Below are 15,499 nucleotides of genomic sequence, written 5' to 3'. Positions count from 1 at the left end.
GAAGAAGGAAAACAGTGTTGCCGACTGGAAATACTATCCACAGAGATTTCACTCTTTCTCACAATCGTTTTAATCGTTACTAATTTTTCTTTATTTCTTTCCCTTAAATTATAAAAAATGTTACAACATTTTTTTTCCAAACAGTATCTATTGGTTTTACTATTTATATTCAGCTCTTAAGATTGTAATAAAAGGCATCCTGACGATCTTCTTCCAACTCTTATGATTCAGAGGCGGCTTTTGTAACACGTTGAACACAAATTAACCTTCAAAAGTACAAAGCAGATCAGGGATTAGCATACTGCAGTTTGTTTGGATTATATTAGAAGGGATTCAGCCAGCTTTTTGAAGTAATTCTAAAATACAGAAAAATTATAAGATTCGAATGTCTGATATAAAATATAAAACAAACGTTTCAAGTAATTAATTCCTTAAAAATAAGAGTTCTCGAGTGCGTGCTTCATATGTATGGTCTCAGACTGAATTCGAATTTAGGTAGGAGTAACTACAGGAATATTCCTTTCGTGCCACTGCAACATGAAAGTATCCTCAGCTCAAAATATGAAAAAGGGTATATAATTTACTTTCATGAGCAAGAATAGTTTCGTTGAGACTATGTGTCTATTAGCATTTGATAAAAGTTATATCATACTTAGCAAGATTTCTAGTATAAGCAATTTCCACTCGGACCACGTCTCCCTCCATTTCATCTGTTGTTCACTAAATCCATAAAGTCCTCTCCACGGACGATAGATATTGGACAGAGGTTGAATCAAGAATAATCTTCACGTAGAAGTATTGAATTTTATTCAGTAGTGACTTCCTAGGTTCAATTGAGCAGTTCTCTACATCTGAAACTAGCAGTACACTAAAGAATACGGAATCCAGACAGGGTGGAATGACCAAGACAGAGCAATGTACTAGCAGGAAATACAGCAGAATTTTAATGGATCGTTCTCTCCAAGTATAATACAAAGAATTATGTATTATCATTAGTTAAAGAAAAGAAGAATATTCAATAACAATTCAAGCTATACCATGCTCGTTGTCGACTCTGGCACACTGAAATAATTATCATTGTCTGAGGTCGGTTTGCTGTCCCACCATATCCCACGATGTCCGTTAGGCATATATGTTCAGAAGCTTACCGGATCCGAGCAGAAGGATCATATTGAATGAAAATCGCAAAACGATGGAATCAGCGAGTAATCCTGTTGGATAGTGGTGTCTTACAAGTGCCCAGATACCATCGAAGGATAGGATTGATGGCGTCACGAATGTACTACATGTAAATCTCACTTGTCTGAAGGAAACCAGAGTCGACAGGGACCGAGGGACGCCGAGCTTATTGCTCTCAAACCGATATACCATGTGTGGCTCATAGACGGCGACTGTGACAACACAAGATAGATTCGCACTCACGGCCGTCAGTTGTGTCCAAGCCTAAAGCGACATATCATCCTTCAATATCATCGCCCTCTATTCATATTACCACTATATTTTCTCCCGGCACTACCGAAGACATCTCTGAGTAGGTTAGGGGTAATCGTACTAGAAGAAGAAAGAAATATTGACCTGCCTCTAATTTTCACGGAAATCTCGATTAACATGAGCTCAGTCCTCGACAAAAAGAAGGTCATCCTTACAATTAACACCATAAGGTTTCCTCGCTGTATGAAGGCTCTTCGTACTATGACTCTCCAGGCAACTATTAGCATATCAACTGTCGCATTCATGACATCGCGGCGTACCTGGAATGCTTATTCTTAAAGGGAAAGGGGAAAGGGTTCGTATGTATGATCGAACTTTTGGGTTGATGATTACCCGCCGTTACAAATTATGGGAACATAAATAAACTTATCAATTTAATGGAAACACCTGAAAAATTGGAACTCACCAGATTAATATGGTGTTGGGCCACCTTTTTGCCTTCAGGACTATGCTCAGGTCTGGGAATTGGGAGGGCCAGTAGAGATGTTCAACTTCATCTCGATGTTCATCAAACTCACCGCAGCAGCTCCAACTGTGTGAATGGGCAATTGTCCGGAAACAAAATCTGGACCATATAATGCTCATGATCCCCTAAAATGGCGACATAATCATGGACAGTGACGTGAATGGTGAGCATCAAAAGACGACCCACTGAAAACCAGGATGTTGCAGCCAACAGGACACAAAAACCGCTACCATGTTCCACGGTTGAACGAAGATACTGCAAATCACACGATTTCTGGGGCCTCTGGAATATATAAATGGTCTATGATTTGAAATGACTCATCCGAGCAGTTTCCGTTGTTTGCGGTTCATGATGCATGTTCGTGATACCGGTAGCTTCATGTTGATAATGTAATTATCGACACAAATTGTGGGAGGTATTGCTTGAGTTGATGCGTCACTTGCACCGCAGTCGCGCGATAGTTCTGAGTAATAATCCAATTTAATGCTCACCGAGGGTTCCTTTCCGCCAATGTCGTTTTCACCTGAGTTTTAGGCAGTTATCACCTTGGACACTGATCCTCGCGACACACTCAACACGTCTATCATTTAAGAACCAGTGTCTGTGTTACAACTCTGGTTTGGTCTTCGTTTAGGTGGCATTACGGACGTCTTAACATGGAATTATTCTGCGACTCACATTCAGTAGCTGATGGTAACACGAAGTGATTCGATGTTCTCTACTGTGACTAAATCCTATATTTGTCTCACGATTGTTTACAACAATAGCATGTCTTTCTAGTTTCCGCGGATTCTTAACCTGTCCGTGTGTGAAAGAAATAAATCATTCATAACAAAAGTGGAGCACAAGCTTAACATGAGATAGCTCTCTCGTAGCTATGTGGTTACCGTACAGGAAACCAGGGTTCGATTCCCGATGAAACATGCGGTAGGATTCCACGTTAAGCTATAGGCCCACGTAACACATAGTCTTGGTGTTGAGAGAGATGCTGAACTACAATGTGATCAATGAAAAACTTTAATGCGAATAGAATGGACAGACTAATTTTTAGTGCCAACATCTTTTCTTTTAATTATGAGATATCGGAGTAGTGATACTTGTCTTTCTTACATTTCCTACATTCTCCACGGAAGGTTGATTTTATGTCTCACGTCTGATTTAGGCTTTTTATGAGAAGCTGAGTCGGGATGAGAGGCGGGTATTTTGAAATTGTGGCTTATTCAGACTTGCGCGAGCTCAGTATTTTAATCCCCAATAAGGTTCGAGCTCACTAATCTCAATCAGACTCATGACAAAACTCAGTAAAGCTCGGGCTAGTTCGATCTCATACGAATCAGAAACTTCAGTCAACAAAGAAAGATATTAAGGTTAAGGATAAGAAAGCTCTTATAGTAATACTCTGTATTTAGATTCCGGAAGTAAATACAATAGTTCTTGGCAAATCGGAACTGTAATTCAAACTTATTTGTATTGTATATAATAATATAATGCGTATAGTGACATTTTATGTTAAAAAAAATTTATGCCGGCCAGGCTAAACGAAACCCGTGATGAGCAGGGCCCGATCTTTCTTCTCTTACGTATAGGACAAGGCAAGTTCAAATAAAAACGTTACCAATCAACTCTAGGTTCTAAAAATATATTTCTTTAGGGTCAACTTTTGGGCACTTTTTGCCGTTTTAAAGTTTCAGGTCATTTTTAATATTTTAAGGTCACTTTTATATCACTTATGATCTTTTTATTCTTTTTCTTCTACATAAGGAAATCTTAAATTGAAAACTCTTTTCACGCTTCTGACTATTGGGGTGGAAAAACTGCATTCTTAAACAAGTTAATGAAAACTAAGCTGTAGCGGGATGTTGGATGTTGGTAGGTGGCCAGACAGACAGTTTTGGGTTGTTGACCACAAAGGATGTGTCTTTCACGCGAATAACTAAAAATGGATTAGAAGGAGTACAAAGATTTTAAACAGGGTTTTTATCTATTATTCTCATGTAATCTACACTTGCGAACTTTTATTGTTTAAGAGTGCTTCCTAGTTTCAAGTTGGGAGTGAATTGACGGTTTCAGTACGTACAATGCCGTACAATGGACTGTTCGATGGACTGCAACTAACGGAAACAAAACTTTTTGAATATGAGTGAGAAACGTTAATTAAATCCAATAGATATTTAAAAAATGTCAATGTTTAACGAAATAAACGTTAAAAAAAAAAAAAAAAAAAAAAATTTAAGGTAAATTTTTGTGAATTTTAGGGTCATTTTACAGGAATTTTAGTGTCATTTTATAGGCCACTTTTTAGAAAATTTTAGATCAACAAGATCCGGGTTCTGGTGATGAGAAATAAATGCAATCATGGAATGATACGGAAGAACCTCCGAGAAAACCCACGAACATGGTGTTTGTCTACCACAAAGCCTACTTAGTGCAAGCTGGAATCGAACCAGACCCCCCACGCACCAGAGGTGAACACTTTACCACTGAGCCACCATGTTCCCCTCGATTTTTTATGTATAGTACTGGTAAAGAGCATGCAAATAAAATATTGCTAAAAGAGAAAGAAATTCGATAGAAGAGACTGTCGCCTTATTTATTTATTGTATGTTATGATGTTTTGTGTAATGATGGTTTGAAGTATGTATACAAAAGCAATATAAAAGAAAAACATATAATTAAGGAATGGTGTATAAAATATGCACCACGTTAGCAAAAAGTGCCTCGCCTCGAGGATTACCATAATTTAAATATCTAGCTCCATTTCCCGCTCATTAACCTCATTGGGTTCGCACGCAGTAAGGACAAGCTTAGGTTTGATAACCGCAATGTGGCTTTCACTAGCAAGTATTTGCGCTCATTGATCACACTGAGTCTATAGCTTGCTATCAACTCTACAGAACATTTCTCGCGCCTAGTTACTGAGATCGAGTTACTCGAAGCGGGCTCCTGAGTTTGGACATCTTTGGCAAGAACCCAATATTAAATATTTTGTGGAATATGGCTACATGAAAAATGTTTAAATGGAAAAATTATATTATGTCACAACAACACCATACCGCAGTATTCACAAGAGCTAACGTTACTCTCCTAAGAAACATGGAGGCACGCCCTCATTGTAGGATCAGCATGCAGCCGACATGAGAACACCAAACTGCAACTCCCGTCAACCAAACGCATGGTCCGAGAAAATGCAAACCACGAAATCAAACCGAAGTTTCCGAACTGCGAGGATCACATTAAGTAGTTGTCAAATTAAGGTGGTGAACTCTGTTTGGAGCATCAGATGACTGTGAAAGGAGAGAAAGATCTTAAGGTCTAGTGAACTAAGAATTTAAAAATTCTTCAGCTTTCGAGACGGGATCCGAGTCATGAACCTCTTAGTTATCGAACCAAGACTATCTATTCAGCAACGGAGAACTCTATGCAGTCATTCATATACTTTTCCTTTAGTTACGTTGATAAACTAATAGAATGGAATATTTCAAAAGTTGATTCGGTAAATGCGCCGGTTACATTGAACATAGACCTCTTGTGGCTTAGTTACAAGATGCATAATGAACTTCCCTTTGTTCAGGAACACTTTTTAGGAGTAAAAGTTTGTTACTATTGTGTTAATTGAGACAGCCTGATATTTAGACACTGAGACAGCCTGGGGCCGCGGTGTCTGTGGTAGAGCGTTCACCTCTGGTGCATGGGGTCCAGTTTGATCCCAGCCCTCGCCAAAATAACTTTGTGGTGGACAAACACCGTGTGCGTAGGTTTACTCGGGGTTCTCCCGTTTCCTCCCACTTTCTTCATTCCACCATTTCATTCACTTCTCATCTTCACCGTCTCCTTCAGACTTGGCGGCATAATCGTGGGACGTAAAACTCAAAGATTTCATTTCATTTTCACCGAGACAGCATGAGGCAAATACTTAGATATAAATCACCTTTTTCGAAGCTCTAGTGGAAAATGAAACAAATCGTTGTAAACATGTTAGACTTTTGAAAAGAACAAGTTAAAAAAAAAAAAAAAAAAATGGAAATGACATAAGTGTGCCACCTGGATGCAAATCTGTAATAATAAAAAAAGCACGTTCATGTGGATGGTCCTAGGTTCGAATCCAGACCGTTCTTATTGTTTATTTTCTTTTAGCTACACCCATACTGTGCATTTCAGAAGTTCAATTTTGAATGAAATGTAGACACAGCTACTTTAAAGCCGAAATTATTTTCATATATGAGATTTGTTATTACATGCTTTTCTTTAACCTGTGATGTTTGAACTTCTATATTAAATCTTACAACCTTAATTTAACTTATTTCCCCAGTCATAACGGGATGAACTTTTGCACAACGACAACAACTGGGTGGTATTACAATATTGCATTGTTGCTGTTACATGTTTACATATCTTTAGAAATTTTTGACTTTGAAAAAAACGTAGTGGACCAGGGTTTTAAAAAACCCACTGGGCCCATATGGGCTTTTTCGGGTTTAATTGGGTTTTTTGGAAATATTTCAATGTTTTCGGGGTAAAAGTGTTAAAATGGGATTTATATTTCAAGATTATCGTTGTCACAACTTGCAACAATTCTCAATTCACTGCTGTTTTGAAAAAATAGCAGCCATTTTGAAATTTTACGTTTGATCGCCGCCAAAATGTTTGCAAATGTTTGCAGCTAATTTAGTGTGTCTCGTGCTTCTACTCTGAAAATTTCAACGTAAAAGACCGAAAATTGCGCTTTGTAGCGAAGATACCCGCTATTTTGAAAGAAAAAAGCCGCCATTTTTAAATTTTACGTTGGCATGCTGCCAAAATCTATACAGGAAAGTTAGTGTGTCTCGTGCTTGTACCCTGAAATTTTAAACTTAAAAGACAGAAAGTGGTACTCTGTAGTATGTGTGGTACAGGCAGAGGAACGAACAAATGTAGATCGAATCATCCCAGGAGCCCCAGTTAAAACAAAGATATAATTCAAGTTTCATACAGGGTTGGACCCACCTGAAAAAGCCCATCTTAAAACCCACCTGGGTTTTTGACTTTTTTGTTAGTGTATTATTGGTACAACTAAGGTGATCACATTGAAAGTTATTTTTATCAGATTTTAAACTTTCTTTGGGCGAATTATATGCTTTCATGTTAAGATAGACAATATTTAACATAAGACCTTTATAAAGCTCTAAATGCACTGAATAAATAAATAAATAAATAAAACCCTCACCTTAGCTTGAGATAATTGTAGAACAAATTAACGTGTACATTATGCTTATAGCCTATTTGAAGTAAAGTAAGCGATTGTATATTTTAGAAAATACTTTCCATGAATAGTATGTTTCCTGACTCGACACCGCCGAGGGACGTTATCCCTCATACGTTGACGGGTTTAAGGTCATAGGTGCCGGTACTAACAGTAAATATGTAAATACATTAGTAAAACTATTAGTATTATTTCTTACCTTTGATGGTAAGAAAAGCATTCAGTAAAAAATTTTGGTTTTCCAACAACAGTTAAGTTCAGTCATTTGTTGCTAGCCTTCCAATAAGCATTCTGTAGAATCAACACTAGCATAACGTAAAAATTCTTGTCAAAATTAAGAAGCTTAATGCTCGGAGCTCCGAAGACTACGTAACGCTTACTATTTCAAGTGCTGCATTCAAACTTCAGTATTAATAGAAGTTTCGATATACAGTAAAGCAAGCTGCATTTTGAGGGAAAACCCGTCGTGAAAGAAGTGTTCGGGAAATTCCCGCAATTGAACCCACAAAGCATCGAAAGTGAATACTTCAACAATAAAATGTCACCGTCCTACAACTCATTTTTGCGATTTAAAAGAAATATTGAAAGAATATGTTTATTTGGAACTTTATTAACCAACCCTCGTATAAACCCAAGTGTTCTAGAAACTCTTTGTCAACGCTTTGGAATGTTTGTTCATCTGTGTTAGTAGACTTCCGTTAGATTTCGTAACCTTATATGGACATACGTTGCAGAGACAGTGATTTCCTTTGTGAACGCTCTCAGTCCCGAAAGGAACGGGAAAGTCGCAAAATAACTTTACTTCTTGACGGTGCTCAACGCTGATTTGATTATTTAAAATGTCCGCACTTCTTTAGCCAAAGAGTGTGAACTTGTCATCATACGTCATCACCGAAGAGCTTCAGCCCGGAAAGATATACGCACTAGCTAACTGAACGAAAGGGGCAGTCGCCGTGGGCCAGTTCAAGGGGAACGTGTTGACGTCCGTTCGCCCAAATTACACTTTCATGAAAGCAGCGTTTAGGCTGCCTGTGATTATTGTATTGTTAGACGGGTGTGTACACGTAAGCGTTCTATGTTGAATTAAAAGAGAATAAGTGATCTATTCATATGTGAAAGTGACAGTTCGTTATTCTTCATATCAAATTTTACGCGAGTGTACTTATTTGACAATACAGCGGCAACGACCTCCTGGAGCAAAACCTATATTTGTAGCTCCTATGTGGAACCATCACTGAAGAAGCAGTAAATTAACTTTGGGACCTTAACTCCAAAACCAGCATACATCCTCGAACACAGGACGATGAGGGACCAACTTCAACAGGCTAGCCGAAGAAACACGTGAGTTATTATTTCATGCCACCACGTCGTTTATAATCAAAGCCAAGCCACTACCGTATCAATGGTATTAAATTGTTAATGATGAGCATATTGGAAATATAAAAGTATGTAGTTTTTGTGCTCTTATAGTAACATTATACTTCTTTTACCGAAAAGTGATTTTATCATTTGTTACATGCTTAACATTTAATTTTCTTTATACGTGTAGCTTAACAACAAACCTTACGTTGCTTGCATTTCCATTGACTTTGCCCCCCAGTCATCGTAAGTGGAACGGCAAGCATGGGAAGTAATCATTTACGTCATGGCGTAACTGGGAATCATAATTAAGAAAAGGGGATATATGAGAAATGAAAGTTGTTCCGAACCACGACGTAAATAACGATTACAAAAACTATTTATTTTACGCTCGAGGATATTTCATTTCATTTTAGACATTTTGAAACATTTACTTTATAAAATATGAATTATAGGTCTATCTTTGTTAACTGTTTTAAATTAATTTTCGGAAAAGAACGGTCTTGCAACAAGTGCTCGGGTAATTCCCGTAATTGAATGCACAAAGCATCGAAAGTGAACTTCAACAATAAGACCATTTATTTTACGTTGAAAAATATTTAAGACATTTTAATGAATTATGTCTTTGTTTTAAATTAATATAGCTATTTGGTATTCATATTTGGCAAACGTCACTGAGGCTCCTAGGATGACTCGATCTACATTTGTTCGTTTGTCTGCCTTTACCACACAGTGTTCAACTTTCGGTCTTTTAAATTTTCAGGATACAAACCAGAGACACTCTAAATTTTCTGTTTAGATTTTGGCACCATACCAACTTAAAATTACAAAATGGCGCGCTTAAAAAAAAAAAATAGCTAATATCCACTGGCGAAAATCTCGGGGGGATGATGGGCACATAACTCTTACAATCTTGGAACTGTCCCTCTCAATAATCCAATTGGAAATGTGTCTTTTAGGAAGAAATGTGATGATTTGTGTCCAACTGTCACAAAGGAAAGTGAGATGAAATTGATACCTCCCAGAATAAGCCTCAAATCTGACCGCCTCCCAATGTTGAAGACAACTCTGCTCCCCTACCCATGTTGTCCTTTAGTCCTACACAGGGGACATAAAATATGACGATATTATTATTACTTTACAACTTTAAAATCAGACTGGCAACATTGAACACTGTTTACAGGGAATTATTATATTTGGGTCATCCCTTGTAAACAGTTTTCAATGTTGCCAGTCGGATTTTAAAGTTATAAAGCAATAATAATGTCGTCATATTTTATGTCCTCTGTTGAGGACGCCGGGACCGACGTGGGTAATCCTCCCCAGCATTGTTTTTCGCCTTCATAAATATTTTGTACCTCGCATATATATATATATATATGTATATATACCGTCTTACCCATCCCCCCAATGTTGAAGAGAAATTTGCGCCGCTGCTGATATCCACGCTACAAAGCGCAATTTTAGGTCTTTCAAGTTGAAATTTTCAAAGTAGAAGCACGAGAGACTAAATTAGCTGTATATATTTTGGCGGCATAAAATTTCAAAATGGCGGCCATTTTTCAAAATAGCTGGTATCCATGCTACAAGGTGCAATTTTCGGACTTTTAAGTTGATATTTTGAGGATAGAAGCACAAGACCTTCTAAATTTGCTGTATGGATTTTTTCGGCGATCCACTATATAATTTCAAAGTGGCGGCAATTTTTTCAAAACAGCAGTGAATAGAAAGTTGTTACAAGTTGTGACAATGACACTCATAAAATGTAAATCATATTTTAACATTTTACCCCAAAGAGATTGAAATATTTCGAAAAAACCCAATTAAATCCGAAAAAACCCAATAAAACCCGAAAAAACCCACATGGGCCCAGGTGGGTTGGGTTTTTTCAAAAATACCCGGGTTTTTTCAAACCCTGGTTTCATACAATAAATGTTTCGAAATGTCTTATATGACATAAATATTTTCCAGCGTAAAATGAATGGTTTTATTGTTAAAGTTCACTTCCGATACCCTGTGCGTTCAATTACTGGAATTTCCCGAGTACTTGTTGCAAGCACTGGCGTTGTTAGCTTTTTAGATCTGGGAGGGGGGGCGGATGAATTAAAATCAAAATCCTCTTTCCGACAAAAGTTATATATACAAAGTTATCTTAGTTTCTTTAAATGTATTTGACTAAAACCTAGGGTGACGCGTCCCCCCCTACTCCCTGCTAACGACGCCCCTGTTGCAAGACGGTTCTTTCCAAAAAAATTAAATGTTTTATAAAGTAAATGTTTCAAAATGTCTTAAATGAAATTAAATATCTTCCAGCGTAAAATAAATAATTTAATTATTGAAGTATTCACTTCCGATGCTTTGTGCGTTCAATTGCGGGAATTTCCCTAGCACTTCTTTCGCGACTTTTTTTTTCTTTCTTTCTTCGAAACTGCAGCTTTCTTAACTGTACATTGAAACTTCCATTAGTACAGAAGTTTGAATTCAGCACTGGAAATAGTAAGCGTTACGTAATTTTCGGAACTCTGAGCATTAAGCTTCTGAAATTTAACAAGAGTTTTTACGCTATCGCTGGTGTTGATTCTACAGAATGCTTACTTGAAAAGTAACAACAAATAACTGAACTAAACTGTTGTTGTTGGAAAACCAAATTTTACTGAAGAATACTTGTGTTACCATCAGAGGTAATAAAAATTATGTTAATAGTTTTACGAATGCATTAAATATTTACTGGTAGTACCTGCAGCTATGGCTTTAAACCCATCAAACGTATGAGAGATAACGTCCCTCGGCATCGCCAAGTCGGCGAGCACGCTATTCACGGAAAGTATTTCTAAAATTGAAAATTTTACTTCAAATAGGCTATAAACACAAACCATACATTAAATTGTTCTATAATTATATCAAGCTGAAGGTTTTTTTTTATTTTAATTCATTTTATTTATGCAGAACTTTATAAAAGTGTCAATGTTGAATGTTGTTGTATCCCTTAACGTGAAAGCATCTAACTTGCCCAAGAAAAGTCCAAAATCTGATAAAAATCACTTTCAATGTGATCACCTTAATTGTACTAATAATATACTAACAAAAAGCTCAAAAACTCAGATGGGTTTTAACGTGGGTTTTTTTTCAGGTGGGAAAACCCTCTAGTGAAATCATACGACGAAACATGGATTCCTGGAGGAATTTCAAACGAATTTAGTATACATATAAATCACTATCTGAAAAATATACACTGTGGATGTGTAGGGGGATGGGGTATACGAAACTGAATCCATTTCTCGGAGGGGAAAAGGTCACATGTAAAAGTAATAGAATACAAACGATATTAGTGTCGAATTCATAGTTTTCAGGGTCTACAGTCCGACTGTCGGTTGTTGTTGTGAAAAGCTTTATCACGATATGGCAGAATTCTACGCCGACATAAGAGTTTCACTTTTATATCAGTGTTTTACTATACATTTGATCAAACAATATGTGTTTATTAAACTTAAGAGAGGGAGAAATTACACTTTGTCCTGCCCAAATTGCGCCTCTGGATCATTTGCTTGCAATTACTGGGGAAAAACATGAAATTAATCATTGAATAACACTCGTTTCTGTCAGTAGCTTTTAGAGCTCTGCGCCCGCATTACAGACTTCGGGAAGTACAAAACCTACTGCAGTGATTGACGATTACCATAGATTTCACAAGGAGCATCTTCCTAGTTTGATGTGATATGCAGTCTTTGAAGGGAAAGAATGTGAATAAAGGCGTTTATGAAGCTATGGGAACATTTTGACTTTTTTTTTTTTTCTCAGGCTCTACAAAAGCATTTCAGAACAAACGAATGAAAAAAGATGGTTTGCGAGCTATAAAGCTTGTAAACATTGTTCCTGTTTTCTATTCCGTATGAATGGAAATAGTATATTACGTCACACAGACTGTTTTATAGACAGCGAGAGGACGACGACGACTTGGATTGAACATCAGGAGCATTTAGTCGATCGAGACGTATATTTCTGAATGTATTAGCACACAAGAGTGTGTTAGTAATTTGGACAAACTTTTTGTAACATTTTCATTGTCACGAACTGTACACGACCTGCAACATGTGTTCACCATGGTTCCACTGACTCCAATGCACAAGTCGTGGGCCCATTTACTCCAGTGTCTCCAGTGCACGGGCCCATTTACAGTCCGTCGAGAACATCGTTAGTTGACCCATAATGAATGAAACCACGTACTGTTCACGGATGAATCTCGATACAGTTCTTAGATCGATTACAATCACACACTGATTTGACGCGAACCAAGAACCCACTTTGATCGCATGAACAATGTAGAAAGGGATCGGTTAGTGGTAGTGTTATACTGGTCTAGGCACATATAATGATGTTCATATGGACCTGATTATCTTCGATGCAGGAAATAGCACTGCCCACAGGTACAAGGACGAGGTTCTGAATACTTTTTTTTTTTTTTTTTTGACCCAGTTTCTACCCATTGCCCGTTGTCAGGTTACCAATTTGGTGGACGACTATTCAGCGATGGAATACATCCAATACATCGAGTTTCCAGCGCAATCTTCAGATCTAAACTCGACTGAACATGCTTGAGACACATTAAAGAGATGTTGGAGCCGGACAGCTGCTCCCTAGAACACGCGGAGAGCTCTGCACTTCTCTTTGTGAGGAGTAAAATCGGCTGCACGAAGAGCTTAACAACCTAATCTTTACCATGAAGCGTCAGTGTCGAAAAATTTGCGGGTCACCATACCCGTATTAATCTGTTTCCGATACTGGCAGTATGTCAAACACTGCTTTTATAGTATGAGTTGTGGTTCACTTTTTGTATTTGCGCTGTGTAAGTCCTTGCTACTATGATTCTAGGAAATATTGGCTGTTCTACTGGGGTATGTGCGATATGTTGCTACAGACATATCATGGTTTCCTTTGGTGTGATAAATTTACGTTCATTGTACCCTGTCGTCGAACAGTCATTACGTTTAAATTTCGGACACTACTGTATCAAAATATTACATCCGTACGTTGCCTACCTGTCACAGGATGAATTTTCTTGTTTAACGTCTTCAGTTATGGCTTTTAGGCTAAAGGAGACGGATACTTTGAAAGTTAATTATTATGAACTTAAATGTATTGTACTTTCCTCTCAGGAATTGAACCCGGAATCACATGCACCAAAGGCACACCCTAGCGGGAAGGGCTCTGTCATAGGTTGTCATAGATGACTAACTGTATAACGTATTACACAGGGTTGAAGCTTTAAACGCCGTCAAAGAAAGCTCCATCAATTTCTAACTCCATTACCAGGAATGGCTCCTTTGTGCACTGATTGTAACAATAACATTATACTTATTTTTGGAAAATCTATTCTCTTAGATCAGAATAGTTTATATGAAGACATATTTAAAGGGAACGAACATGATCTACGAAGACAGTAGATTAAAGACAGTGTCGCCAGTATCTTTTGTGTGGCTGACAAATTTATGTGGAGAACTTCGAAACAGAGGTGAGGAGGAAGGTACACGCCAATCAATATTTTCTAACTTGTTTAAATGTAAGAACGCCAGATCCTTGACAGGAGAAACAAAACTTTAAGGTCTTAAAACCATGTTATCATGTAAACAAACACGTTGTATACGTATGGACGATTCGAAAATTACCTGACAAATGTTAATATAGACCTACGATGCTACCAGCTTTAATTAGAAAATAATGTCAAAACTCCATTCAAAATATTGCGTACATAAACACAGTTCGAAAGAGAACGAACGAATGTAAATTAATAGTTTTGATACTTACAGAACTTAGTTCCCAAATCTTCAGTGTTTTGTCATCGGACGCACTAACAAGCAGTCTGCTATCACTTGACCATGCAACGTCTGATATGCCTAATTTGTGACCAGATATAGTTTTCTCGAATTTCCCATCATAAGCTCCCCATATTTTAATTAGCTTATCTGCAGCTGGAAGGAAAAAAAAAGTAATTACTTCACTATGAACTACTGAACCAGTAATATAAATACTTCTCAATATACACAGTGAAAACTTAGGTGAATGAAGTATCTCCAGAGAAAACTTGTTTCGAATTACGACTTTGGTAATCTTAAACAGGGTAACCTCACCTACAATACAGATATGTATAAAACATGGTACCGTGAGAAGCAGGTTGCATTTATATTAAGTAGGTTGCATTTATTAACTGACAGATATATATATAAAAAGCGATGTTAATTATGCTGCTCTAAAGCATGAGAAATAAACAGATTAACGGTTATCCATTTATATATCAGACAAGTTCCACACAAACTTCTCCAATAATGGTCACTGGTCATACCAAGATAGTCCCCTCCACTAACAGACAACAACCAATGTTTCTACAGTTCTCAGAAGCAAGTAGAAAAATAATCTTTCGGGATGCTTCTTTGCAGATTTGCCACAGCAGTTTTGAAAGTGAATTAGTCGCTTCTGTTTGACCAACATTTTCATAAGAGAAAGCAAAGAAATGTGAAACGAGAGCTCCAGGAAGAGTAGAAGAGGAGATATTTGAATAAAAACAGTGTGAAACATTGCGATATCATACAAGACGAGCCGTCAGTCACTTGTTTACAAATCTGGTCGACGGTGCCTAATTGCCTAGCACAAACGTTCCATTATCTCAATGTAAAAATTCTTGGTTCATGGTTTGTCCTTGAGGTACAAATTCATGGTGTACGATATCTCTTGCGTCAATACATGCAATCATCGTTGTTGTGAAAAACGTTGCTTTATTTTCTTCCAGGCTCGTAGAACAAACTTTGGCATTCTGCACCACCACCCCTCGTTTCCGTATCATTAACATGCAAACTAGGTCCGGGGAAGGGGAAGCTCAATGCACCTCAAACCCCGCTAATTTCCACAGGGGTAGGATTTGGGTCTCCACGCAGCAAAGGTGTGCGCGGTGG

General features: G+C 37.5%; 1 protein-coding gene across 3 annotated transcripts in view; it reads right to left on the bottom strand.

The window, feature by feature from the left end:
• Positions 1-15,499, bottom strand: part of wds (WD repeat-containing protein wds) — a 66,447-nt gene that overhangs the window by 16,301 nt on the left and 34,647 nt on the right. For all 3 annotated transcript variants that reach the window (XM_081765646.1, XM_081765648.1, XM_081765649.1), the window contains exon 4: positions 14,358-14,521. In XM_081765646.1, the coding sequence (XP_081621772.1) occupies positions 14,358-14,521 (164 nt within the window). The remainder of the gene's footprint in view (positions 1-14,357; positions 14,522-15,499) is intronic.

Source organism: Thermobia domestica, chromosome 7, assembly GCF_964235325.1.
Source record: "Thermobia domestica chromosome 7, izTheDome1.hap1.1, whole genome shotgun sequence".
NCBI classification, from domain to species: Eukaryota; Metazoa; Arthropoda; class Insecta; order Zygentoma; family Lepismatidae; genus Thermobia; species Thermobia domestica.
The sequence above is the reverse complement of the archived record's forward strand: the minus strand, read 5'-3'. Positions and strand labels throughout refer to the sequence as shown.